Below are 26,085 nucleotides of genomic sequence, written 5' to 3' on the forward strand. Positions count from 1 at the left end.
AAATAAGGCGAAAAAAACGAATGAAAAGAGGAGATTAGGTACTGGTATTTTATTTTAGGTTTATTTTGTAATATTTAGAATTTTCAATTGGGGTTGATTAATAAAATTCAATTGAAGTCGCAGATAAAACAAACATTGTCAAGAACTGCAACGACATTGCTATAGTATTGTTTGGAGTAAACTTATGAACATACATATCAGGATTCAGTTGTTTGTTCCTCGTTACAGAACAACACTTCAATCGCTCATTAGCTACAAACAGGGCGAGGGTAATTATTTGTTGTTGTCTCATCTCATGTCTGTACGTACACTACATGAGGTTAATCCAACAAACTGCCCTACTCCTCAGAACGTGCAACAACATTTCTATCCCAAGAACAATCCCTCGTTGCTTCAATCCACTTGTAATACAATAGCTGAGGCAAAGCACCTCTTTCCTACTGCCCTCAATTTTGTTGCTTCCCAACCTTGACCCTCCTTGTAACACTCAATCTGCCATTGCAGTCAGACACCAAAAATCATTTTACGTTAATCCCCCAGTTACAAATAGGAAGAAAAATGACTGTAAAGATGTTTACCATGTCCACTATGTCCTCATCAGTTTTTACTCCTCCAACAACATAAATTGAGTCCTTGAGAACGGCAGCAGCTGAATATCCCCTGCCTTGATTCATAGGCTCCCCAGTCATCCATGTTCCGCGGCGAGGATCATATATCTCAACACTGGGTACCATTGTTATCCCATCAAAACCACCAAGGGCATATCTGCACAACAGATACTCCATATTTACACTGGTATTGAATTCAGGGCAGAAACCTCTTTTAACACCCATGTGCGAGCTACTTAAGACAGTGTGGCAACGTGAACAACTGAAACAAGATAGTTGAGAGCCGCTTGGATAAATATTAGAAAAATATAGTATACAGAAGAACTTACAACTTCTCATTCATTGCTACCAATGAGTGGCAGCCCCTCTTTGCATCCATACTCTCAATTCTGCTCCAGGAATGTTCTCTGGGGTCGAACCTTTCAGCAGACCTAGATGGTGAATCCAAATTAAAGCAACTTAAAAAGTTGAGGCCGGAAAGATATAATAGTCCATGTGGGGACTGTTTCATCTTTCTACAGCAAATAACTATAGCTCCATACCGGACATTTTCATCAAATTCGACAAAAATAAACCAAATTAAGACTACCACAAATACAACCCACAACCCTCCCAATCCCAAAACATGAACTCTAAAAAGTGCGCACACAGAAATTTCCAGGGAGAAGCAAAAGCACAGAAACAAAAAGCCATTCTCAAACTTACTTCAAATAGTCATTTCCATCATATCCACCAACAACATACAGTGCACCATTGAGCTCGACAGCAGCAAGGGCGAATCGCTGTCAAAGAAAGAGAGCAATATGATGGAAAATAAAATCTGATATCAATTTATGAGCTCTAATTCAATAGGCCAACAATATAAAAGATGATCAACCAGAAAGAATTGATCCCATAGGAATGAGCTAAATAAACCAAGTCCTCTAAGACTCTATTGATTTTAATTTCCAACATGTTGAAAAGATTGAGACAATATTCTGCATCATAGCAGATGATTTCTATTTTATAGCTGCTGACCATATTTTGCTGATCTCCAGGAACACACTTGAAATATAGTTTCTTTCAACAATATATACACTCAATCTTGACTAAATTAAATAAAACCCAGCGCGACGGCAGTAACAATATGCGGTCAGATTAATCTGCAACTCTTTGTAGAATTCTCTTATTGCATACATTGTGGTATATATAGCATCCACTTACCCATATAAATTTCTGAGACATTAAAGGCCAGATAAAAATGCATGCAATACTATACACTACCTTTTCTAGCATTGAGCGTGCAGAAATCCATCGTCCAACACATGGATCAAACATTTCTACATCTGAGAAGCATTCAACCCCATTTCCGCCACCAACTGCAAAAATTTTACCATTTAAAGCAGCACCAGCTAAGCTGCCCTTTTCTTTGTTCAGGGAAGGACGCCAGCTCCATTCATCGTTTAGAGCATTATAGGACTCAACTTCACATAGACGGAATAACGTGTTGAGAGAGAGAGAGAGAGATGATGATGAAGGGAGGTAGAGAGAGGACTGGAGGCACAAGCACTACCTGTATCATACCATGTAGAACCAGTTCCACCACCAAATACATAAAGATCTCCATTAAAGCTCGCAACTGAAGCATATGATCGAGCAGAAGACATTGGCTTAAGAGATCTCAAGACATCATGGGAAGGTAAGAAGGAATGCAATGCTGGTGACCATGATATGCCATCATATCCACCCACTATTAATATAGACTCGTTAAGATTCGAATAAAATCCATCAGGAGATTCAATCGGCGTATTGTCACCAGAAAGCCTAACTGAAGTATTAGATATAGACTCCAATATCACACATCTATTTTCCAGTCGATGGATTTCTTGTTCTGCTTCAGCCTGAAATGTGGTGAAGAATCAAATTGAGAACATTATACTAATAAGCACCACCAAATCAAATCACTTAACCAACATAAGGACAAAGCGTACTCTTCTCAATGTTGAGAAGCAAAAGCTCAAATGCAGGTATTTTTTGGAATACAATGCAACCGACGGATTTCAGAAAACAAAAAGAATAATCACCACCGCACAAAGAAGATTACACCACTAGGTGCATTGTGCTGGAGATCATTAAGAGCTCCAAACCTCGTTTCAGAATATTTTATACTACCTTACTCGATACTACAGTTCCCATCAAAATGAACTCCAAAGTCCATTAGATCGGGGACAAACCTTAAGAGGGCAAGCAGCTACATAAAGTACAAAAAGGGAACCGCTAGTGACTTTGTACAAAAATACCCTACTTAGATTGCAATTCATCTCCTCTTTTTCTTTTTTTTCTTCTTTTTCCTTCTGTAGCAGTGACCGAACCTAATTTTTTCTAATCTTAAATATAACACACTTTGTTATTTTCTTTCATGTTCTTTTCCTTCAAAAATGTAGGCTAGTTAACTCACTGTGAGATGTCCTGCTCTAATCTAATCCAGAATTGGATTTGCAAATATGAGATGGGAAAATATTGGCAATGCTACCTTCTCTTTTCATTCTCTGTTAAAAAAATATGAAAGCAGGATTTCTAAATTCCCTACATATTATTTAAAGAAAAGTTTACTACATTTCACTAAAATATAGCAGTTATTTATTTCTCTGTTTCACTTGACCAACTCAAACCCGAATCTTGCCACAATTCATCATATGTCCAAACACCTCCATTTTCTTTGGTTCTAGATTCCGATTCATTTTTTTAATACAAATTAGGATGCTTATATTGGCTTGTCTCCATTTAATCAAGGAATCATTTCGGGCCCAGCATAAGTACCCCCTGTCGAATAGATTTCACAATCAGGATGAAAGTGTCAGGATAGATTTCTGGTTTTTCAATTTCAAAATGCTAGTTCACACTGACAATCACCAAGATAGCCAAGTGCCAAGGGACCATCATAAATATTAAGTAAAGAGAGAGTACCAGCTTCTTTTCCAAAATTTCCATCTTTTCAGTTTGCTCTTGCTTGAAAGTCTTTAGCTCTTCCATTTCCCTGACCAACTGCACTCCACATAGATATAGGGGTCAGCAATGTCAATTAAGTTGGTCAGGAATGTGCAAGTGAATGAGCAAAAGTAAATAACTAAAAACTCAAGAACACTAAAAAAAGAATAAAATAAGAAGAGAAGGAATAGTTGGCTCAGTTAAGTCACAATTTCATTGCCCATGCTGATGCATTTTCATTCAAGTGAATTCTAGTTCATGCTTAATTCCAAGCTCGAACTTGAATCAAAACTTAGATTGTCACAATAGAATCAATATTCGTTAGTATCAACGTCAAGTTACTAGTGATTAGACCTGAAGTCCCATTCCACGATTATATGAATCAGTAACTTAGAAAATCCAAGAAACCCAGACTATTGATCAAAACCTGTTGAGCATGCATGTTGTGTGAGAATGCATTAAAGAGGATACACGGGATCAGCTTTGGCTCGTGAGTAATGCAGATATATGATCTTGATAAGAACTAATAATCATTAAAAATAATAATGAACTTGCTTGCAAGGAAGCAAAAAAACAAATCTCAGCTCAAACCAGCTAAAATTCAACAAATTCAAGAATAGCTTTATCTGAGCTCAACAAGCAGACAAAAAACTCAACTTGCTAGTTTCTTGTGCAGACACAATAACCGGATACCAGAACAAGTACCTGTGCTATAATAGCAGGATAATCAAGTGAATCAAGAGAACTCCTATCGCTCCTCTTTCCCGAATTCACCATATCAGCATCATGAGTTTCATGCTCCAAGTCTACTTCACTTGTGGATGCATCTCCTAACAGATGTCCAATCATATTTGTATCTCGAGACTCACAACTGAGTGACAATTCTTTCAACTTCATGTAGATAAGACCCTTTTCATCAAATTCTACCATTTGGTTGCGTAACGATGGCTCCATCAATTGGTTGTTTTGGTCCAAACAGACGGAATCTTCTGAAGTGACTGATGTTCCAATAGAATCGTTGGAGTTAGCAAAATCATCTGTCAAAGGTGGTGGCACGGCCGCTCCACTTTCCTCTCTCTTGTCATTTGAGGGAAACCTCTGCATCTTCACATTCCACTTTGGCGGATTTTGTGGTATGAAGGGCCTTGGAGCAACTCCTAAAGAGGAGAATTTGGACATCAACCTGCTTGCTTGAGCATGGTCTAACTCAAACCAGAAATGGCTTTGACTGTAATAGTTGTCAATAATTATTGGCTTAAACTGATACTCAGGAAGAGCTTGGCATTGCAGGCGGACACGTATTTGGACCTTAATGCAGAAATCGAAAAGATAATGTAGTTCGCCTTTCTTTGAAAAGAATAGCTGGGAGAACACGTTATTAAAGATCTTGACTAACAACAGACAGGGCTTCTATATAATACCTGAGCTGGATACTTCGTTCTGTCTGAACCATCTGCTGTCCAAGCATATGAATCAATACTCATTTTCCCTGAGCTAGCAGCTTCATAAATGCCATGAAGATTTCTTTCACTGTAGTTGAACAAAAATAGCGGCAAACCTGGCTCAATGTTCTTCACATATAAAAAGTGTTGTGCTGGCAGACCTATCATCCATTGAAACAGAGATGAGTCTCGGGATAAAGTAAGTCTGAACCGAAACTTGTCATCTAACTATATGTCCAAGTATCCAACAAATTAGTAAATGTAAGACATTATTTCCAGTTGGCTATTCAGGTAATTAACACCAAAGAAGGTTTACAAAAAAACACAAAAAACTAACATGACTAACCAAAGAGTTGATTGGCAAGGCATTCTCTCATAGTGTCTTTCGTGCAACCAAATATGATGCCTCCAAGTTGACTTTTTTGCAAATTTCTTGCCCATTTCACATTAGATGCCATCCGTCAAGAAGGAGAAGTTTCACTCAGACAAAAGGTAGGAGTGTTCCTACCAACTCCCATTCTGCAAAGGGCAATTGGATGAAAGTAATCACAAGCCAGACAAACTCCAATCCGGAATTGCAATAGAACTTTATTTCTATGATACATGTAATGGAAAAATCAATATATCAATATTAAAATAGCAGGCAAACTTGTAGCTGAAGCTTCAGGAAGTGGTAATGAATGTCTTGGAATATGCAAATATCATTAAAACAATAAATAAATCCCTAAGAGATGCTATATGATTTACTAAAAGAACATCCAGAAAAAGATACAGCCAGAAGGAAGTGCTCTAAAGAAACAGGGTACTGAAAACTGAGTGAAACACATGACTGTAGAGGAAATTATACTAACCCAAAGATTTGCAATCAATTGGGAAAAAAAAAAAAAAAAAGGAAAGGAAAGTAAAGGATAAATTAAGAACAAACAACTTTTTCATACCTATGTGCCTAGCAAAGGGATTGAATTGAAGACTTCTGTGTTGTCATCAATTTGTTGGGCTTGCTACTTAGTAGAGGAACAAGCTGTGGCAGTTAATCTGTCTTGCTTAAATGTATGTTTGTTATTGCCTGTAAGAGCAAAATAGATACCAAACAAACATAACACTCATATCAGACATCAGAAGATAAATTACCCATTTAATAATCTTATGAAATAAGGAATATAGTCTGTTCCTGCTGTTTCTTTTCATCTAACAGATGACATTTTTCCCGAGGATGAGTCCTAACTTGTTATACGAGTCAACAATACTCTTCCTTAATCATCATGGGAAAACACCCATAATGCATTCAATAAGGAAAAAAAAAGAAAAGAAAAGAGGGCAAAGGGAAGTAGAAGAAGAAGAAGGCATGAGAAAAGTGAAGTTGTGCTAAAATCAGACTCAAGATTACATCAGAATACTGAAACGCGGAGCTTGAAAAGAAACACAAGGCATTATCCAATACCAGTACTGAAAATCTCAACTAATACCGTAAACATTCTATGATGATCATGCATATAATTGATAACAAGGAAGTGGGTTCCAGCAAAAAGAAATAAAGTGAAACCCTCCACCATGAAATCATCCAATTCAAGTAAACTGCATAAAAATAAAACCCAAAGGTGGAAAATTTTGCACCAGAATTGATGTTCCCATAAAAAATGGAAAGGAATCATTTGATTAAAGTATGAGGAAGCGAAGAAGATGATTAAACCCACTTGAGAAATGAAACAAAAGCAGCAGAGAAAGCATAAGAAAGAATGAATCCATGATCTGAAATGGAATACAAAACACACACACAGAAACACACATTCTGTTAAATAAGTAAAAAAAAAAAATACATTTGGTGTGCGTATAATAAAAGAGTTAATGCGGAGACGTGCAAAAGTTGGTATGTATGTGAGCAGCAAATGGTACTAGTTTTGAAACAGAAAGAATTAAAACAAGGAAAAGCGCGAAACAGAGAGAGAGAGAGGTGGGTGCTAAAGAGGGGTTCTCAATTACAATTACAAACCCTCCACTCCAGCGACAGCCATTCCAAACAAAAGGCAGTAGTAGATGAATATCATTTTCCTGTAAAGCCGCCTTTTTATGCTTTTATTTATTTTCATTAATACAAAATTAAAGCTTTATTTCTTTTTTATATTCTCAATAATTATTATTCTTAATAAATAATAATAATATTTTTATTTGAAAACCCTCTACTCTATGAGATGAGCAAAGGAACAAACATAAAACTTATAACACCCCGGGTTAATTATTTTAATATTATTAAAAAAAGAAAAAATTATATTTATATAAAATATATAATAAATTTATAACGAGTTGTGGATGTGATATTATATAATAAAAGTATCATTTAAAATATATAATAATATCTATACCATATATAATTAAAAATAGGTGAATTGGTGTCTTTGGTATGTCAAAATTTTAATATCTAATTTAATTTATTAATTAACGTCCCACCCCCCATGTATCCACTTTCCATTATCTTTCAATAGTTATTTTATTTTATTCTCATTCATTTCTTTGTCATTATTTTTTAATAAATTTAATATTTAACTTATTATTTTATATATATATATTATTAAATAATAAAATTTCATAAATATTTTATTTTAAATAATATTTATAAAAATTGCACACACAATGTGTGCCGCAAATTACTAGTATATGTGAATGTTGAATAAGTTTGTATAAGGTTGTATTGTAGTTAGAATGTATTGGAATTGGAAACATGATTATCTAGATTTAATTATTTTTAATTTTTAATTTTTTTTTAAATAATATGGTCCGCGACTCCCAACTATTGGGAGTCATAATCAAGAGTCCATGACTCCCCATGATTATTACTTGTTGACGACTCCCTTTTAGTTTCTTTTTTTTATAATTTTGATAATCAATTTTTATTTTTAATAAATTTATAATTTATATAATATAAGAAAAAAACTAATTATAATTATTAAAAGTATTGGTACGAGGATTGGGTGGAGAGGGAAAGAGAGAGAGCTAGAGTTGGAGTTGGAGTTGGAGTTGGGCATCCAAAGAGACATTGGATGTAAATTGGGTTCCATAAATGGGGCTTATAGAAATAATTCCAAACTGATTTTGTTTTTATTAGAAATAAATGGTACTAATTTGTATGATGTCAATTTTGAGAGGAGTTATGTTTTGTCACTAAAAAATAAAAATGAAGTTACTAAAACACATTATTATTATTATTATTATTATTATGTGAGCAGAGGAATGATAGTAGTAGTAAGAGAGGAGTTATTGGACATGGTGGGTATTGTAATTGTAGTAGGTCTGTTGTCTTTGTCAAAACTGTGAGGATGATAGTCAAAAAACAAAGAATACAAAGTCAAAAAGGAAAAGAATATGATTGATGATGGATCACAACATTCACACCACCTAAACCCACTTTTGATGTTGCTGATGATTACTTCACATTTCACATTCAATAACTCCCAATACTCTCCTCATTCTCACCTCAACCACCACACTACTACTCCCTCCTCTTCTTCTCATTCTCCCAACTCCCACCAACACTTGTGCATTTTCCTCATCCTATTCTCACATGGAACCTACTTCTCCAATATCCGCCCCCTAACTTAACTCAACATCATCAATCTTCCCCCAAACCACCCTTCAACAATACCTTCCTATTGTTACCAAATGCGGACCCTCCGCGCCAGGGATTTTAGGGTTCAAGATTCTCTCGACATGCTACTCCAGTGCTTGGCTTGGAGGAAAGATTTTGGGGCCGACGGCGTTTTGGAGCAAGATTTGGGATTCAAAGAGCTGGAAGGAACAGTTGCTTATATGCATGGATTTGACAGTGAGGGGCATCCGGTGTGTTATAATGCTTATGGGGTTTTCAAAGATAAAGAAATGTAGGACAAGATATTTGGTGATGATGAGAAGCTGAACAAGTTCTTGAGGTGGAGAGTTCAGATTCTTGAGAGAGGGATTAAGCTTTTGCAGTTCAAGCCAGGTGGAGTTAATTCTATTATTCAGGTCGCTCATCTTAAAGACATGCCTAAGAGAGAGCTCAGGGTGGCTTCTAATCACATTCTTTCACTCTTTCAAGATAATTATCCTGAAATGGTAGCCAGAAAGGTACGTATATATAAACTCAGATCGCAATTAATCTTGTCTTTCTCTCAAGTGATGCATGGATGAGAACCTGCAGTATGCATAACATGATACATATATATATATATATATATATTTGTGTATTAGTGTGATTTTAATTTGTTCCTGTTTTTTCAGTATTGTAGTTGTGATGGGAATTAATACTTGTTTGTGGTTGTGGTTGCATACATGCATATGCAGATCTTTATAAACGTGCCATGCTACTTCAGCCTGCTCTATTCAATGTTTAGTCCATTTTTTACTCAAAGAAGCAAGAGTAAATTTGCGATATCCAAGCAAGGAAATGTTGCGGAGACGCTTTACAAGTAAGTTTTAAGTTGCAATTGATGACATGAATGTTCACAAAAGAGACTGCTCCAAATTCACAAAAATGTTCACTCATGTCATGTGTGTTTAAGTTGTATAATTAATTTATTGTTTAATCAGATATATTAGGGCGGAGGATATCCCGGTTCAGTACGGTGGACTGAGTCGACCCAGTGATGTGGGGAGCGGTCCAGCTAGACCGGCATCAGAGTTCACAGTTAAATGAGGAGAAAAGGTGAACATTCATCAAATTGAGGGCATTGAGGTAATTAAACTAGCTGTCTTATCTTATTATGCTTTGAAGGTTTTGGAATAATTGATTCCACTCCTCATCATCATCAGGGACATAGTGGTGGGGGGCTGGGAATTGGATTACAGCGCGGAGTTCGTACCAGATGCTCTAGGAAGCTACATCATCGCGATGGAGAAGCAGCGGCGATTGGAGCCAACAAGGAGGCAATTCGCAACTCTTTTGCCACCAGAGAAGCAGGAAAATTGGTGCTCTCTGTCGATAACACTGACTCTCATAAGCGGAAGGTGGGTGCATATCGATATCTGGTCCGCAAATCCACAGCAACCAGCTGATGTGTAGAATTATTCAAGAAAAATGATGAGTTTCTTCTTTACATCTATATATATATATATATATATATATAGATGTTTAATTTTCATTTACGTTTCTTTTTTCTCTTTCAACCAGCTGGAATATTTCTCTCTCTCTCTATTTATATATATATATGTATATATATATATATATGCATATCGGAGTTGAGGAAATTGTAAGTGGGGTTGATTAATATAATAGGGCGTGTGGTGCGTTTGTATGTAAAGTAAAAAATGGTGGTGTTAGAATTAATGGGTAGTGGAGGTGGATGTGTGTAGTTGTAACATTGATCAGTTTAGCCTCATTTGCACAATCTGAATCTGCTGCTCTCCACTTGGATGAGATTTTGGGAAACGAGAAAGAAGAAAATGTGTAATATGATGGTGAGGAGGGGGAGAGAGAGAGGGAGAGGGGTTGTAAGTTGTTGGAAGTGGAAGGTTTTGGGATTTGGATATAGAAAAGAAGGAAAACTCTTCTCCTTGCCTTTTTCTTTTATTATTAAGGAGGTGAGTGACAAGTGACAAATCCTTAATCCTCCCTTTCTTTTTCTCTTTTTGTATAGAAACAAACAATAAACGATGATAATTGATAAACCCGCCTCACCTGTCTTGTGTTGTCACATTTTGATCAGATTTTGTTTCCTTCTTTTTCTCTTCATCATAGATTCTTTCAGTTTTTCGTTTCTTTCCTCTTTGTCTTCTAGTTTGTACGCCTTTATTACCCTTTCTCTTTGCATCCCAACCACATTTTGCATGAATAAACAAGAAATATATAGTTGAACATGAAACAAAAAAGCCCACACATGTAACATTGATTGTATTATTAAAACCTCGCCCCTTCTATGTTGAAAATTTTGATATAACCAACCTCAAAACAACAACATCTTCAGCTCAAACTCCATTCTTTTACCCTCCTAATCACCACAAATCCATTTAACTTCTAACACTTTCGGTAATCAACATTTTCTGGCATCTTGCTAACCACTTCTTTGTTGCACTTTGTACTTGACTTCTTTCACTAATTACACACTTTGAACAACACAAGATATGTTTATCAAATCTCAATCCCCCCGCCCATCACTCCCAACTTTCCTTGCCGTCCTCCTCCTCCTCAGCCGGTTTGTCGCAGAATCAGGCTGTTCTCCTCCACTCTCACCACCCGCCTTGCTCTCGTTAACATCACAATTCAAAACCGTGTCCAGTCCATCATCAGTTTTTGCGCTGGCAGCATAACTATGCGTCGACAGCTCTGTGTAGTTCAAGCTCAGATGAGTGACTTCTGATTCAGATTTTGTGAGCGCAGGGCGCTGGCGCTTGAAGTACAAGCATATAACAGCACAATCATCAATCTTGGCGCAGGGGAATTTGCATCGCCATGCCCTAACCGCCTTCTCTGTCAGCAGTTTAGCCGCCATGCAGCGCTTTCTTGCTGATGCCACAATCTTTACTACTTCATCGTTCGACAACACATCCCATATCTAGTCACAGAGAAATACACATATTTGAGTAATTTGGTGATTGCGTAAATGGATTAATGAGTCCTGGTTTACATTACCCCATCAGTTGCCAAGACCACGAATTCGTCATTTTCTGAAAGCTTCCTGCAAGTAACTTGAGGTGTTGAGATGAGGCCATAGTCTTTCAAACAAAAGTCACCAAAAGCCCTTGCCATGGCAAGTCCAGGGCAATCCTGATCAGGCATCCACACTCTGTACACTTTTGGGTCTTCGTTGGTCGCAAAAACTCTGCCTTGGCGACTTGCTATCCGCTCTGCTTCAGCTGATTAATGGACATAGTTCTGGAACATTAGCTTCATGATTATTTCAATACGTATTACCAGAAGAAGGGATACGAATAGGCACCAACCTGGAAGATTAGGTTTCAGATCAACTGTGAGTTGTTCGGAAACAAGTTGATTATTTTCATCCCTTTTGCAAAGAACAGCACGAGAGTCTCCTAAATTTGCAATGATCAAGTGTTCACCCTACACAAAGATAATGGCAAGTAAATAAGGCGAAGAGGAAATATAAGACCCACAATGAATAATTACTAGTAGCTTGTTTTCTGTAGGCACAACAGTTGGGTACCTTCCTAACCACAGTTACGCTTGTTGTACCACTGCAATAGCTATCAATTGAAGAATCAGCCTCAAGTTCTTCATCCATCTCCTGGAAACTCCTGATCAACCTATTTTTCCACGACAAGAAAAGTGGATTTTTGTTCTCAGGATTTTCGCTGCCATCGTGATCAGTTGCATTATTGTCAATACGCATGACACCATCCTTCCCTTCAATGCTCGATTGTCTATATAACAATGAAATTTTTGTTGGCAAAAGATCACGAACATAACGTGCAACCTCATGGCCGGAGGGTCCATGTCCATCAAAAACGCCGCAAAAGAACATGTCTCTCTCGCCTGAAAAGCTCTGAAGACAATAATGGAAGCATAGGAGTAAGAAGATATAGATGATTCATCATTGATTTCTCCAAAAAACAAAGGAAACTCAGAAACAATTTATTAAGGAGAAGAAGCAATTAAGTGTAGATTATAAGCCAAAATCTATAGAGCTGGAATGAATCATTAAAATCAATCAGGGAAATAGTGAGAAAAGAAGCAAGATTGTTAAATGGGAATATAGTTGTAGGTTTCATGTTTGTATGTTACCTCCCAAACGGTCATGGCATCTTGGTTGACCCCTTTCCTGCCTTGCTGGGTGAACATAGAGACATATCTAGAGGATCCCTGGAGGCAGATACGAGCGCCTGCATCGCCCCTCAATATGATGTTTTCATCTTCAACCTCTCTTCCTTCCGCTTCTTCCTCAACATAAAGACCTTCAAAATTCCCAGTACCTCTATGACATGAACAACATGCACCCATCTTTTGTCCCTCAAGTTCTTGTTTTGTCTCAAGGGGTCAGCCTTGTTGAAGCTGAAAATTCAGATTCTCGAGGGTAAGAGAAGAACAGGCCTTCCAAATAATATAAGTTTTAAGGACAATTAGTTCTTAGGACAAGGGATGATCATCATAAATGTTGTCCTTATTTACAGGATAACAGTGACTCGTAACATAAGAAGAAGAAGAATGATTGGTGGTTTATTTAAAAAAAAGAAAAGAAATTAAGAGGAATTAGAAAAAGGCGATATCGAATATAATTAATTGAGGGGTCTGAAATTGGTCAAAATTTATATATATGATGCTAATAATCAACGTGCATATCTTAACCCAAGCGCACGCGCGCACACACAAAAAAAAAAAAAAGAAAAAAAGGTTCAGAAGGGGTATTTGGCTGACAAAGTGGCCATCACATGCCACATCTGCCCTCACATTTACCTCTCTTCTCTGTCTGTCTTAATTTCTGGTTTTCCCTTTTATCGATGAGTGGTACTTCTCCACCTTTCTTATTATTATTATCTTTTATGTTTTTGTTCATATTAAAATATTTTTGTGTAAATTTAAGCGACAATAAGCATCATGCCGAGAGCCAACGAATAAGAATCTTCAGGCCATAGCTATTTTTAGTTGATCATTATGGAATAAATTTTGATAAGAGTAAAAATTATTTTGATACTTGAGTTTTGTGTTATTATCAAATTGATACATGTATTCTTATAAATGATTTAATTGATATTTGAGTTTCTTTATAAATAATAAATTGATACATGAGTTTTTGCAAATTCTTGAATTGATATTTGAGTTCCTTCATAATTGTCGAATAAATATCTATGTCTATCTTAAAATATTTTGTAAAACAAATATATTATGGCTAGCTTTACATGAACGACTCATCGCCATGGATCGTTCGTAGTTACAGCATCTTAATAGGGATTGTGTTCTTTGCTCGAGGGGTACACCGGAGACTCACCAACACTTGTTATTTTCGTGTCCGCAGTGTATTCGAATCTTACGCAAGGAGGTTCAGTTTTCATAGACAAACAGAGGATGGATGATTTATGTGATGATAGCTGCATGAAAGTGGCAGGGAAAGCACGTGGTTAATGCCGTCTATCGCAACCTATTAGCATCTCTAGTGTATCACATTTGGCAGGAGCGCAATAGGATGAAATTTCAACAATTAGATCGAGACCTGTCGACAGTGGCTAAGATTATTCTAGACGAAATTCAGTTATGTACTTAGTGCAGAATTGCCGAATAAAATTAGTACGATAGCATTATATAGATTATGTCAAATTCCATGGTACACAACATCAGCCATATGACTGTACATTATGATTTTTATTAATGCAATTTACCTTTACCGAAAAAAGACAAATATATCCTTTAATTTAAACATAGCTTCACTTTTTTTTCTTTTTTTTTTTTTTTCATTCGAATCAAAATTACTCCTTAGTATTTATTTATTTATCATGGTACATTGTATGACTAAATAAATAACATTTATAATAATAAAAATATTAATAAATAGTAATATATAAATATTTTGTTCTTTACTGACACAAAACATTAAAAATACACTTGATGGGAGCCACTAGTTTTATAAATAAAAGGCTATAATTTCAAAACTAAAAAAATATAAAATAAATGTTAATTTTAATTACTTTAAAGTTATAATATGTAGGAAAAATAGTAGAATAATAAAATTTTATTATTATAAAAATACATAATAATAAATAATTAAATTGAGAAGTGTAAAAGTTCATAATTTAATACAATAAATAAAAATAAATTCACTTTGATAAAGTAGATAATTATTAAAAAAATAAAAGAATAAATATAGGAGATGAGATTTTATATTTAATTTATAAAAATTAGAACTTAAGGAAAAAATTGGTAAAGTTATTCTTTTTATATTTTCTTTGTCTTAACATATTTATTTTCTTAAATGATAATATTTTAGAAATTAAATTCAAAAAATTACTTTTTGCTTAAAGAGTCTTTAACTTTTATTTTTAAATACATTACTTCCTACCCAATCTATTAAATATTAGTTTTAATTATTGAATAAATATTCTTATATACTAAACTAATTTATGAATTATTATCATTTAAATTGTTATAATAGTATATTTTTATTGAATCAGGACAATGTTTTGCTATAAATAAATAAATATATAAGTTAGATTAAAAGGGTAACATTTTCCATTATAAAATATCCTAATAATAAAGATATGCATCTATTGACTTTTATGTAAAAACTGATCAAGTATCAATTGGGGCATTCATAAGAATTCAGGATTTATTGAAAAACTCGGATATCAATTATATCATTTACAAAAAAAAACTCATGTATTAATTTAACAATAACACTAAAAATCAGGTACTAAAATAATTTTTACTCATTTAGATAATAACTATTAGTATGGTGTATTAATTTTCCATTTTCTAGTGTATTTTGGGGTAATCAACCTTTTTGAATACTCTCTCATTTTCTTGGTAATGCTAATTATAGGGGGAATTAAGGGTAAAAATAAAATAGGAGTAGCCGAAATTTCATATCCATTGGCAGAAGACATTTTGTGAAGAATGCAGCAAGGCAGACATGATACCTTCACCTCAAGTGAGTTTGCTGAAGCTGATGAAAACTTGCGTTGCTTCGATTCCACCATATGAACCAACCACAAAATATCTGCCCATCTCCTCGCTAACACCCTCATCCAACTCTCCCTTTTATTGCAATTTCATTTGTGTTAGACTGTAGATACCAGGTGCTATCCCAATGAAATAAACAATTTCTTTCTTTATTTTTTGGTTACAGTGCAAGAATTTACTTCTTTGCCGGAACTCCATCAGGCAGTCGGGAACACCAACCTTTATCAGCATTTAACAGCAAGGATACAAAAGGAGCAAGTGTAGATATCTACAATTCATTAAGCAATTCAAGATGTCAAAACAAACGTTCACTCAAAAATCACATCAGAATTTTTTAACAATTACTTCTTTTTTCCTAAATACATATGAAATGGTATGTTACCCAGAAGGGAACAAAACAAAATAGAGTGTGAAAATGACAAATATTACACAAGGAGCACCATTTTCTGTTACCAGTCACCACCATTGATGCACAACAACTCCACTTTTTCTAAGAGAAGTAAACAACTTCAAACACTGCCCATATGTTTTCTGGTACTTGCTCCTTCTCTTACCTGGACAGCATTTCTGCCACCTTTTGTAATGGCATTCGAGGAAGAGCTCATCAATCAAGCAAATGGCTCCTTTCTTGAACAACCGCGGAATCAGATCAAATTCAGTCCCTTCCACATCCATCTTCATCACCACATAGTCCTTCTCCCACACACTATGCTTCAACCAATTAGCAAAATCGAATCCCTGAATCTCATCTACATCACCAGCACAAGTAGAACTACCAGATGACTCAACAGGTTTAATCCGCCCCATACCTCTACCCTTCTCTACCTCCTTGTGACTGGGGTCTTCATTAATCTCAAAGAATAAGGTCTCATTTCTCACCCAAGCTGCATACGGCAGCAACGTGACCCCTTTCTTGCCCTTGTAGTCATCATGGAAAGTCTTATCTGCTTCAATAGCATATATGTCAAAGGTTTTGTTCTGCTTTGGATAATGCTTCTTAAACCAACTCACGATACTTGATCCGTAGCTTCTAGCTCCAACATCAACATACACATACTTTGGCTTAAAACTAATATCAACAATTGTAGGTAGGTACTTGATCTTCTCCACATTCTTCTTAAGTGTAATCCAGGGTTTTTTCCGTTCTTCCTCATTCAAAGGCTCTCCTTTCTTTATTAACTCCCTCTTATAACTTGGCACATTGCATTTTTTTCACCAGTAGAATTTTCAAATTTTTGTTCAAAATCAACCTTACCGCTGATTTTTTGCATGACAATTTCCCGAATATAGGGCATTTCGGATTCAAACCCACCAATATCCCTACTCTTCACAAATGTAAATGAGCTGAACAAACCAAGAAACGACTGAAAACTATAAGCATCATTCGCCGCCGTGTGGACGACCAAAAACCCTTGGGGCTTCATTGTGCGCCCAACCTCAGCTGCGAAATCACCCAGCCTCACCGATTTCTCCGCAAAAAACGAAATCCAAAATCTCATTATCAAACGGCTGTTTAAAGCTCTGCCCGGAAATCACCAATGGCTTAAAGGCCTTCTTAGAAATACCAACAGAATCTTCCACGCCGATCCCGAGAATGAGAATGCTTTTATTATACTAACCCATCCAATGCAATGCAAGGCAGGACAGGACACTTCCCCAAACGGCTATCCCGATTTGCCAATATGATATGGAGCACTATAACAAGAAACAAGAATGATTACTTAGTGACCTCAAACCCATCCAGAGAATTGTAAGCACAAGGATCAAATCAACTCAACATAGTTAATGTGCTAAAACCAAAATCAACAAATAAATGGGACGTGACAGAAGACGTGTTGTTAAACCCAAGAATGTCCTTTTAGTGGACATCCACCCTAATCCACAAATGCATTGCCAACTAATAAATCAAATCAAATGATTAATAACTGATTTTGACCAATTATGTTCATGTACACAAGAATAATCTAAATTAAAATTACCAAGCCCAAATCTAATGTTATGATACGCGCGGTTGAAGAAAATGTTTGATTGGAGGGTCCCACTGATTACTGTGATTAAGAAGGAAGGTGTCCTCGACCCGGACAGCTTCTTGTAATAAGCGAGTTTGGGGCAACAGAACAGCACAACTCCTCAACTCAGGAATTTCCTTTCCTTCCACTCCCACGTAATGCCCCAAGTTCGTTAAGCTTCGCAAACTTCCAACTAACTCCCTCCTCCTTCAACCCCTATTCTCTCCCTGTCTGTATCACCAATACCATCATTAATAAATAACCCATTTATCTTCTTCTTTGTCTCTTTTCCTTTGCAAGCATTCATCTTTTATTCTTCTTCTCCATTTCTCAGTCTTTCCAATTTATAAGACTAAAACTAATAACAATCCATCATCAACACCAACAACAATCATAGACCACTCATGGATGACCCAATCCCAAAGCCAGACCAGCTCGTCACCCCATCACCTCCGCTTCCGCCCTCCAGAGATTTCGAGAATCAAACCGGTCCACAGAACTCCGCCCCATCCGCCGGTGGCGTAGTTTCCAATATATTGCGACGCTGGAAAAGAGAAGATTTTCTTAAGAAGGCCTCCTTGGCTCTCCGCACCTTGGCCTTCCTTTTCTCCTTCCTCGCTTTCATTATAATGGCTAGTAATAAGCACGGTGACTGGAAAGATTTCAATAAATATGAAGAATACAGGTAAATACTAACACAACACCTTTCTTGTTTTTCTTTTACCCTTGGTTTCTACCTCTTTATACTCTTGTTGCTCCATAACTCTTTTCTTCATTCATAGGTATGTCCTTGCGATAGCAATTCTTTCAACATTGTATACAGGATTCCAAGTTTTGAGGCAGCTTCATGAACTTCACACCGTTCGAGAAATACTTCCCCGCCGGAATTTGGCCATCATTGATTTTTCTGGAGATCAGGTTGTTTTCCTCTTTCCCCTCATCTTTCATTATATTGCTTCATTTCGAATTTTGATTTTATCCAGGATAACGATCAACCATTTTTCTTTTCTTTTCAAGGAAGACACGGATGAAATCTGAGCAAAAAATATTTTAAAAAATGCAATGTCTTTGAGTATATGTTGATTGAATAAATCGGAAATTCATTGAAAAAGTCATCAGATAGGGATTATTTTACTATGACAACTTTCTACAGGAAGAGGCCTCTAGGTAGCCCTAGTTTTGAATTTTCATCTTTTTGAAATTCAACCTTTGCATTAGTGATCTAGTTCCTGTTTTCTCTTTTATCCTACAACATTGGCCAACCTCAATGTAAAGATGCGAACTAGCTTCAGTTGATGTAAGTAATTGAGTTCTAAAAAATTTTCTCGAATTGCAGATTGCAGCATACTTACTGATATCAGCAGCGTCGTCCGCAGTACCTTTGACAAACAGAATGCGAGAAGGTGCAGATAACATATTTACAGATTCCTCAGCAGCAGCAATCAGCATGGAATTCTTTGCCTTCTTCTCACTGGGGTTGTCGGCTATTGTTTCTGGACACAAACTCTCTAAGCAAACTTACATCTGATCAGGTCCTCTGTTCCAAGTGATTAGTTGTACTGCTGATATTTCATCGTTTTCTGTAAGTCATCCACAGGTATATAGTTTACACATCAATTCATGTTTATACAGGAAGAGCATTGCTTTTGGCATTTGCACCTCATCATAAATGTATAGTGGTGAAGTAGAGAAATCTCCCAAAGAAGAATGTTCAGACTGTAGTGAATGAAAATAATTCTGTTTCGTCTCCCCGTCTTTATTTTCTCAAGTTTGTCAGACTACTTTGCTTGAGAATGTTATCTTTGAGGGATGTCGTACTCGGGTGTGGATAGCAACTTGACCAGAGTAATGCTGTTTAGGCGTGTTTCACAATTTCTTGTTGATTTATTAGGCTTTTTTTTTTTTTTATCTCGAAAGAACTAATGGTAGAGACGAACCCTTGGAGCTAAAGGTTGTTGGTTTAAGGAGGAGAATAACCCGATCCTTGGAATAAATTAACAAGTAGTCAGTTTATTGAGAATATTTTTGAAATACTGGGATAAATAAAAGAACAAAGTTCGGAAATGAATACTGAGCTGCCTAACACATTTTCTTTATTCTACTTTTCTTACTTCTGGCACTAAACCTTACATGAGACTGCTGTTCTAAGCTTCAACAGCCCCAGAACAAATGAAAAAATACCCCTAATTCCTTTTCTAAAATCTACATATAAAACACAAAATCAAAATACCATCATAAAGTATGTCTGTAACAGTACACTAGCTAAGAACTGCCAGCTCAAGGGATTTGCTCCCTAAGAATCTTTTCAGTTTAGGAAAGAGTCAAAAAATGAGTCATCTTTAGGTTCTTCCTTGGCTTGCATCTGACTAGTGTAGACCCCTGCGGAGTTTCCGAGACCTGAGAATTCAAAACTCTCTCTCTCCTGCAACATCTGAAGGGTATATGGTGTTTGGTTTTGCATTGTTTGAGGCCTGGCGTAGTTGGGGAAATTCATCCCATTGGAATGGCTGCCAATTGCGGAGGGCCTTACAGCTGTAGGGGCGATATTGCCATTCATTGGTGGAGGTCTGTTCGTGGTGTAACTGCCACTTCCTCGTGGTGCAGGAACATCATGATTGTGCTTCCCTTCATATGTGGTGATCACTGCTCTTAAATCGTGTGATGCTCGTTCAACGTGCTTCCTAACCGGACAACCATTGTATGTGCATTTGTAGTAGCTCCTGCAGGAATGCAAGAATAGCTGAGATTAAGGTAACATCTTCACAACAAAGTACCTTAAATGATATCTTCAGTAATGTTAGTATTTTTCCTTAACCTCCAAATTGCTGATTCTTACCTAGGATTTGGATTGCCCTTTACCACTTTCTGCCCGTATTTTCTCCATCTGTAACCATCATCAAGAATGTCAATGTCACTTGTTGTTTGAACTACGACTCTGGGCTCCCGAACAGTTCTACTTCCAGAAGCTGATATACCTTCGCAGCTCTCATTTTCCCCCTTCCTGAAAAATAACAGTAATATTGTAAGATGTGGTCTTCAGACTATTCCCAGGTTGAATTTATTTTTGAAATTGAAAGTTTTATGCTCACCATCTCTTGGCTTCAGGTTCATTCTCATCATCATCTCTTGAGTTACTCAATGAGGAGCCCTGTTCGAATTCGTCATCACCAAAAGAAGCTGATGAGTTCTCCGGGGTTGTCACAGAATCCATCTGATGAGCATTTTCGAGCAATGAGCTTGATTGGTTGGGCATTCCCAAGTTATTATACGTGGAGGGGTTCTGAATCGAATTTGAAGATGATCGTCGAGTTGATTGGGGCTTTGGATGATTGTGACTTCCTTTATACACTATTTCAGTAATATGTCCATCCAAATTCCTTTCGACTTTCTTCTTCGTAGGACAGTTTGGGAAAGTGCACTTGTAATAACTACGAGGATTCTCGCTTCCCTTAACTTGTTTCTGTCCGTATTTTCTCCAATTGTAACCATCATCTGATTTTCTCTGCTCCCTAGCATACGGTAATGGTTGAGCATAATGCATTTGGGTAGGCTGTGGAGCAGAAGTAGCATGAAAGTTGGTTTGAATTGTGGAAACATCATGAGAAAAACTATGTAGCGGGGCTGGTTCTGGTTTGGACCCAGATTTGAGTGTTGAAAATTCAGACTGCTTATCGAGTGAATTAAAGGAGCCATCTTCTTGTTTCCTTGTGAATGAATCCTGTCAATATTGGGTTCTGAACAATAAGCAAAAATGAAGTTGCAGTTCTTAAATCTCATTATTAATTATCATCACAGAGTTATACCTATAAATATATATATATATATATATATATAAAAAAGACTAATTATAATGCTTTCATGATCAGTTCAGTTGACTATTAATTGTAAATTGTGTGCCTACCATACATCTTGCACATAATTAATATATAGACTTACTGTAATTTATTGATGTAATCCAAGTTCACAAGAATGGGCAAAACCAGGTGTTGTATGTGGAACTACCATATCACAATATGAAAGACGAGTTGTAATTTGTGAAGAAAGGGTCAGAAGTAACTGCTTTTCAAACCATTGTCTATCTACCTGTGCATGGATTAAAGGGTAAAGACAAACCCTAGAGGAATAAGAAGTAATGAAGTGGACACCTTGTACCCAAAAAAATCATTACTTTAATAATTACATAATTTGATAAAACTAATTACCATAAGAATGAAACTAATCTTGTTTTTAAAAGTCAACTTGTAGGATTAATAAGACAGACATAAGTGGTTGAAGAATGAGAGGTGCAGTAGGAATACCATTGAATTAATTCCTGCTTCGTGGGAAGGCCTTGTTTGGGATTGGAAGGAGAAATCTGAATACTTGCTAGTTTCCTCCGACAACAACCCAGCAAAGGATCCAGTAGTGGGAGATGGGAGAACCTACACAATTAGAAACACAGATACAATTAGAGCTTCATGGATGATGATGAGATCAGGTCACATGTACGTTCTCATGACCAATAAAGCTGGATTGAAGACATGATGAATAATGATTAGTAGTAGGTAGGTAAAAGCATGAATGAATGTTAGAAATGAACTTACATTAGAAGAGGAAAAAAGAACCGGAGAATCAAGAAGAATAGAAGGGCTTAAAGTAGGAGGAATTGAAAGATAAGAAGAAGGAGAAAGAGGAGGAGGGGATAAGGGCAAAGAAGCAGGTGAAAACGACTTGTACTTGGGGATTTCGATATTGCTCTTATGATGATGAGGACGATGATTGGTGGTAGTAGTGGTTACTAGTTGAGAATTCATTCCCCAACTACTGAAACCATTATTAGAGTTTGGAGGTTGATTCATGATTGCAGTTTCTTCTTCTTCTTCTTGTTCTTCTTTGTTAGTGGGTGGGAAAAGATGAGTGAAAGAAGTGGTCATGTATGTATGTATGATGAGATGTGTTGATGGAGAATGAGAAATTAAGGTGTTGAGGGAGGGGATTTGAATGAATCAAAACAAGTAGAGAGAGAGAGAAAGAGGTTTAGAAAGTGTTGAGGGTGTAATGTATATAAATACATTCCAATTTCACACCTTCACAGCCTCTTCCAGGAAGCTAACAAGAGCTTTGACCGTGGAAATTTCATCTTTGGTCAAAGCTTGTGGGTTTGACCGCTTTTCGGCGGCTGACTCACCCATTCATTCACAATCACTATATTAATTTCCTCTTCTTTTTCAAACCAACACTTATAATATTATAATATTAGTAGCTCTTAATGTCTTCAATCATAAATTAATTGTTTCAAAAAATTATATTATGTAAAATAGATATTGTTGAGTAGTGATATGTTATATCTTAATTTAGAAGAGCATAGGCCAAACTAGTGATTCACAATTTTGTTATACTGAACTTTGACTCCAACTATATATTCATCAGACACTGATAAATCATTAAGTAAACTCATCATTCATATTTATATTTCCAAAACAAACATGAAAAACCCATCCTAAATTAACAAGTATTAATTTAAGCCAACTAAACATAAAAAGTAGCAGCACCCAATAAATCAAATTGGTGACCTGCAATGTTTTTGTTATCAATTCATCATCATCATCTAAATAATAATGTAATTCCGCCTTTTGATTTAGTCTATCACTTTGACTTTTTCTAGGAGAAAAAAGTGGCAACGCCCTACTAGACTACTACACAAACAATGTTAGCTTTTTTTATTTGTTTTAACAAAAACAGATTATGGGGAGAATAATATTATTCACCACCCTCACCCTCACCCTCACCCTCACTTGTTTGTTTTGGTAACATTTGAAACAAAGAACGAAACCTGCACATCCCCTCAAATTCAAGCATATCCTTTTTATGTTGCTAAATGATCTGAGTTTCGCTTCCCTTCACATCCTATATATTATATAAACTAAACTTCGTATTTATCATTCCATCACAACGACAGCAGCAGCAGCACATTCACTACATCTTAATTTTTCTGATTAAAACAAATAATAAATCCTGCCAATATGATCACAACATCTTAATCCACAACTGTCAGTCCATATATCACAAATCACTACATATACACTTGCATCCTAATACCATCCAATAATATAATATAAATTTAGCAGCCATGAATTCTCATCTCGCCAGGCAGGAGACCATCACCAACTCACTTCAGGACCCTGCAAAAAGTTCAGACTGCCAGTGCTAAGTCATCTATCTATCTATCTGTAGTAATAATCTCCGTTCCTGTTCAACAATAAATACAAGTCCCAACCAAGACGCAAGAGCAAAACACAGACCAATCAATGCTAGAAATATTCCTGATGCAGAACACGAGCATTACCAAACACAAGGGTAAGATCATGAACAAATTTGCATAATTTCCCTAAAAATGGTAATTGAATGTGCTAAGATGAAATTTAGAGCCAATATGTTATGGTATTTGGGCCAACAAGCTTGTCCCATTTAGACTAGTTATCTAATTCACTCTATGTTGGTTGGTGCAGGTGCTTAGATATCTTTTGACAATGATTGTATGTGGTAGTGATGTATATGTGATGGCATAATATCGTAAGCAATTCGTTTGATGCCTTCAAAAAATTAGTGTCAACAAGATCAGAAGCCCTTGGCACAAAAATAATTATGAAAAGAGAGTCAAACAATCTGATTTTAGAAAAAAAAAATCAGCTGAATTAATGGTAACTGGTGTGTCAAATTCAGAATCTAGAATAATATCATGATGTTTACTAATGATAAGTTACAAATTACGTACACTACCTACCAATTGAATCAACCTTCAGATTAACACAGCAGGAAGACTACCACATATATAGAGCTAGCTACAAATGCAACGCACCTTCTATTACAATGCATCTAACTCAAGAATCACCGGCCATCTCATCTGAATCTGAATCACTCGCATTATAACCTGGAATAGTCACAAATTGCATAACATCTGATATTTTAAACCAAAAGACGAAGAATACTATGAAATACAAAAGTTGAAATCTGGTAGTTAAGGCGGACACCGGAGCTCACCAGGACGTTTATTGCTAACTTTCCACACTGAAGACCTCATTCTTGACGCCTTTGTTATCCAAATTCTTCCCTAAGTTTCAAATCCCATAATTCAGAAAAAACCAAAATAGCCGAGTATAAGCCGAAAAGGGAAAATTGTTGGAAATATAAAAGAGAAAAATAAATAAATAAAACCTTGTTAGCATCTCTGGCAACGCCATAGCCACTATAGTACATCTGGGCCACAAGGACCTGCATGTTGATATCACCAGTTCTTGCCTCCTTAAGCGTGTCTTGAAACCACCGCTTTATGCAATCAGAAACCACCACCGATAGCGGCAGCCTTGGCTCTCCACCTTCCTCCGCCTCCATCCACTTCGCGTTAGCAAAGTTATCCTTCAGCTTCCGCCTCCTTTGGGTGAACTAACTTAACTGTGAAGATGATTTTCCAATATAAAGAAAGAAACAAAAGAATACTAACTATTTCTTAATTAATTGTGTATATATATATATATATGTATATGCATATATCTCTTGTTGGAGTCATTGAAGACTATTTTTTGTTTTTGTTTGGACAATAAAGGTACATAGATAGGAGGGTTTTGAGGTAGGGGATGAATGATGATGGGATGGGTGACTAAGTTTATTGGTCTCCCGTTCAGTGTCATGGAAAAGGATACATACAGCTTTTGGACTCGGACCCTCAGCCAATGCCAATCACTTCTTTCAGTTTTGGACAAACCAATCTGAACCTGGGATGGAACTGGATCGCTAAACATTAGGCATTGTGGGCCTATACTTCTTCCATCCCGGGACCCATGGAAAGGAGGTCCAACATCAAAATCGCAAGACAATTCAAGTAAAAGACCTTCCGTATCTTCACTTCCATATACCTTAATTTTCCCCAAGTAATAAATTAGAAACTAGAACGGTCCACACGTCGCTCCTATTGACAATGATGTCTCACCACAAATGTTTCTCTCTCGTTGCACTCACAAATAAACCCACCTAAGCTAGAAACAACAAAGGTCCTCCCAAATGCTTTTGAGGTCTTCTTGTCTCACTGTTTAAACTTGTAATCCATCTCCCACTCTGCTATTTTCATGTGTCCCTCCCTTCTTTTAACTAATTTAAGTAGCAGTGAAACCTTTCTTTACATGTTTGCTCTGAATTTGAAAGAAAAATTTTCCAAAACCACCAAGAAAATATCCAAGGAGAACTGATTTTTCCAGGGAAAGTGGATCCCTGCCTCTGCCTACCGTCTATATCCGTTGAGGACCACACTGGTGGTGGCCGGTCACTTGTCAACATATCCAGCCGACTGCCTACATTTCCTTGCTTCAAGACATTTCCAATTCTCCACAACTGAATACATTGCACAAAAAAGTCCTATATTGGAGCATTTTAAGATTCAGTCATCTTCTAACGGAAGATATATAGGAGATCAGCTCGCAGAAGAATCCGCT

The 26,085-nt window shown here is 36.4% G+C and overlaps 6 protein-coding genes and 1 pseudogene across 9 annotated transcripts; 2 read left to right on the plus strand and 5 right to left on the minus strand.

The window, feature by feature from the left end:
- Window positions 1-135: 135 nt before the first annotated feature.
- LOC105161507 (influenza virus NS1A-binding protein) lies at window positions 136-7,084 on the minus strand. 3 transcript variants are annotated; one of them, XM_011079209.3, is made up of 12 exons: window positions 6,998-7,084; window positions 5,956-6,083; window positions 5,364-5,536; window positions 4,997-5,178; window positions 4,281-4,883; window positions 3,555-3,632; window positions 2,161-2,488; window positions 1,872-2,071; window positions 1,314-1,390; window positions 938-1,039; window positions 579-765; window positions 136-492 (listed from the first exon to the last, which is right to left on the minus strand). In XM_011079209.3, exons 3-12 carry the CDS (start codon window positions 5,473-5,475, stop codon window positions 394-396), a joined length of 1,968 nt encoding a protein of 655 aa, XP_011077511.1. In that variant the 5' UTR covers window positions 5,476-5,536; window positions 5,956-6,083; window positions 6,998-7,084; the 3' UTR covers window positions 136-393. The 3 variants fall into 3 exon arrangements, with proteins under 3 accessions (XP_011077511.1, XP_011077512.1, XP_020549532.1); XM_011079210.3 differs by lacking the exon at window positions 6,998-7,084 and adding an exon at window positions 6,712-6,991; XM_020693873.2 differs by lacking the exon at window positions 6,998-7,084 and having other exon boundaries at window positions 1,872-1,966; window positions 5,956-6,991.
- Window positions 7,085-8,398: 1,314 nt separating this feature from the next.
- On the plus strand, window positions 8,399-10,042 carry LOC105161506 (patellin-6). The gene is given in 4 exon segments (XM_020693885.2): window positions 8,399-9,115; window positions 9,332-9,456; window positions 9,578-9,722; window positions 9,800-10,042. Coding segments are annotated over 4 exon segments (957 nt in total). The 5' UTR covers window positions 8,399-8,671.
- An 822-nt stretch (window positions 10,043-10,864) lies between these two features.
- On the minus strand, window positions 10,865-13,109 carry LOC105161505 (putative protein phosphatase 2C 65). Its single transcript, XM_011079205.3, has 5 exons — window positions 12,726-13,109; window positions 12,148-12,486; window positions 11,927-12,044; window positions 11,616-11,839; window positions 10,865-11,538 (listed from the first exon to the last, which is right to left on the minus strand). The coding sequence occupies exons 1-5, from the start codon at window positions 12,939-12,941 to the stop codon at window positions 11,122-11,124; spliced, it is 1,314 nt and encodes a 437-aa protein (XP_011077507.1). The 5' UTR covers window positions 12,942-13,109; the 3' UTR covers window positions 10,865-11,121.
- A 2,706-nt stretch (window positions 13,110-15,815) lies between these two features.
- Window positions 15,816-17,927, minus strand: LOC105161613 (uncharacterized; annotated as a pseudogene).
- Window positions 17,355-19,367, plus strand: LOC105161504 (CASP-like protein 4B1). The gene is made up of 3 exons (XM_011079203.3): window positions 17,355-18,305; window positions 18,403-18,538; window positions 18,957-19,367. Exons 1-3 carry the CDS (start codon window positions 18,025-18,027, stop codon window positions 19,146-19,148), a joined length of 609 nt encoding a protein of 202 aa, XP_011077505.1. The 5' UTR covers window positions 17,355-18,024; the 3' UTR covers window positions 19,149-19,367.
- A 243-nt stretch (window positions 19,368-19,610) lies between these two features.
- LOC105161503 (putative WRKY transcription factor 33) lies at window positions 19,611-22,647 on the minus strand. The gene is made up of 5 exons (XM_088880628.1): window positions 22,204-22,647; window positions 21,919-22,041; window positions 20,710-21,338; window positions 20,457-20,621; window positions 19,611-20,340 (listed from the first exon to the last, which is right to left on the minus strand). Exons 1-5 carry the CDS (start codon window positions 22,531-22,533, stop codon window positions 19,926-19,928), a joined length of 1,662 nt encoding a protein of 553 aa, XP_088736754.1. The 5' UTR covers window positions 22,534-22,647; the 3' UTR covers window positions 19,611-19,925.
- A 924-nt stretch (window positions 22,648-23,571) lies between these two features.
- On the minus strand, window positions 23,572-25,306 carry LOC105161501 (uncharacterized). Of its 2 annotated transcripts, none has more exons than XM_011079201.3 (4): window positions 24,815-25,306; window positions 24,641-24,710; window positions 24,459-24,530; window positions 23,572-23,797 (listed from the first exon to the last, which is right to left on the minus strand). In XM_011079201.3, exons 1-3 carry the CDS (start codon window positions 24,989-24,991, stop codon window positions 24,481-24,483), a joined length of 297 nt encoding a protein of 98 aa, XP_011077503.1. In that variant the 5' UTR covers window positions 24,992-25,306; the 3' UTR covers window positions 23,572-23,797; window positions 24,459-24,480. The 2 variants fall into 2 exon arrangements, with proteins under 2 accessions (XP_011077503.1, XP_011077502.1); XM_011079200.3 differs by having other exon boundaries at window positions 23,572-23,781; window positions 24,815-25,295.
- Between the last annotated feature and the right edge of the window lie 779 nt (window positions 25,307-26,085).

This window comes from Sesamum indicum, linkage group LG5 (genome assembly GCF_026168435.1).
Source record: "Sesamum indicum cultivar Baizhima isolate 11 linkage group LG5, ASM2616843v1, whole genome shotgun sequence".
Taxonomy (NCBI): domain Eukaryota; kingdom Viridiplantae; phylum Streptophyta; class Magnoliopsida; order Lamiales; family Pedaliaceae; genus Sesamum; species Sesamum indicum.

What these genes read in the sequence shown, in the direction of transcription:
- LOC105161505 (XM_011079205.3), bottom strand. Translation starts at nt 12,941, where the DNA reads ATGGGTGCATGTTGTTCATGTCATAGAGGTACTGGGAATTTTGAAGGT. An exon ending in TCTGAAACCTAATCTTCCAG is followed by an intron (nt 11,840 to 11,926) that starts GTTGGTGCCTAT and finishes TCCATTAATCAG; the next exon opens with CTGAAGCAGAGCGGATAGCA. An exon ending in TGGTCTTGGCAACTGATGGG is followed by an intron (nt 11,539 to 11,615) that starts GTAATGTAAACC and finishes CTCTGTGACTAG; the next exon opens with ATATGGGATGTGTTGTCGAA.
- LOC105161507 (XM_011079209.3), bottom strand. Translation starts at nt 5,475, where the DNA reads ATGGCATCTAATGTGAAATGGGCAAGAAATTTGCAAAAAAGTCAACTT. An exon ending in ATCCTGCTATTATAGCACAG is followed by an intron (nt 3,633 to 4,280) that starts GTACTTGTTCTG and finishes TGTGGAGTGCAG; the next exon opens with TTGGTCAGGGAAATGGAAGA. An exon ending in AAATTTTGGAAAAGAAGCTG is followed by an intron (nt 2,489 to 3,554) that starts GTACTCTCTCTT and finishes ACCACATTTCAG; the next exon opens with GCTGAAGCAGAACAAGAAAT.
- LOC105161501 (XM_011079201.3), bottom strand. Translation starts at nt 24,991, where the DNA reads ATGGAGGCGGAGGAAGGTGGAGAGCCAAGGCTGCCGCTATCGGTGGTG. An exon ending in TTGCCAGAGATGCTAACAAG is followed by an intron (nt 24,711 to 24,814) that starts GTTTTATTTATT and finishes TTTGAAACTTAG; the next exon opens with GGAAGAATTTGGATAACAAA. An exon ending in AGTTAGCAATAAACGTCCTG is followed by an intron (nt 24,531 to 24,640) that starts GTGAGCTCCGGT and finishes TGACTATTCCAG; the next exon opens with GTTATAATGCGAGTGATTCA.
- LOC105161504 (XM_011079203.3), top strand. Translation starts at nt 18,025, where the DNA reads ATGGATGACCCAATCCCAAAGCCAGACCAGCTCGTCACCCCATCACCT. An exon ending in AATAAATATGAAGAATACAG is followed by an intron (nt 18,306 to 18,402) that starts GTAAATACTAAC and finishes CTTCATTCATAG; the next exon opens with GTATGTCCTTGCGATAGCAA. An exon ending in TTGATTTTTCTGGAGATCAG is followed by an intron (nt 18,539 to 18,956) that starts GTTGTTTTCCTC and finishes CTCGAATTGCAG; the next exon opens with ATTGCAGCATACTTACTGAT.
- LOC105161503 (XM_088880628.1), bottom strand. Translation starts at nt 22,533, where the DNA reads ATGACCACTTCTTTCACTCATCTTTTCCCACCCACTAACAAAGAAGAA. An exon ending in TTCTTTTTTCCTCTTCTAAT is followed by an intron (nt 22,042 to 22,203) that starts GTAAGTTCATTT and finishes CTAATTGTGTAG; the next exon opens with GTTCTCCCATCTCCCACTAC. An exon ending in AAGCAGGAATTAATTCAATG is followed by an intron (nt 21,339 to 21,918) that starts GTATTCCTACTG and finishes CAATATTGACAG; the next exon opens with GATTCATTCACAAGGAAACA.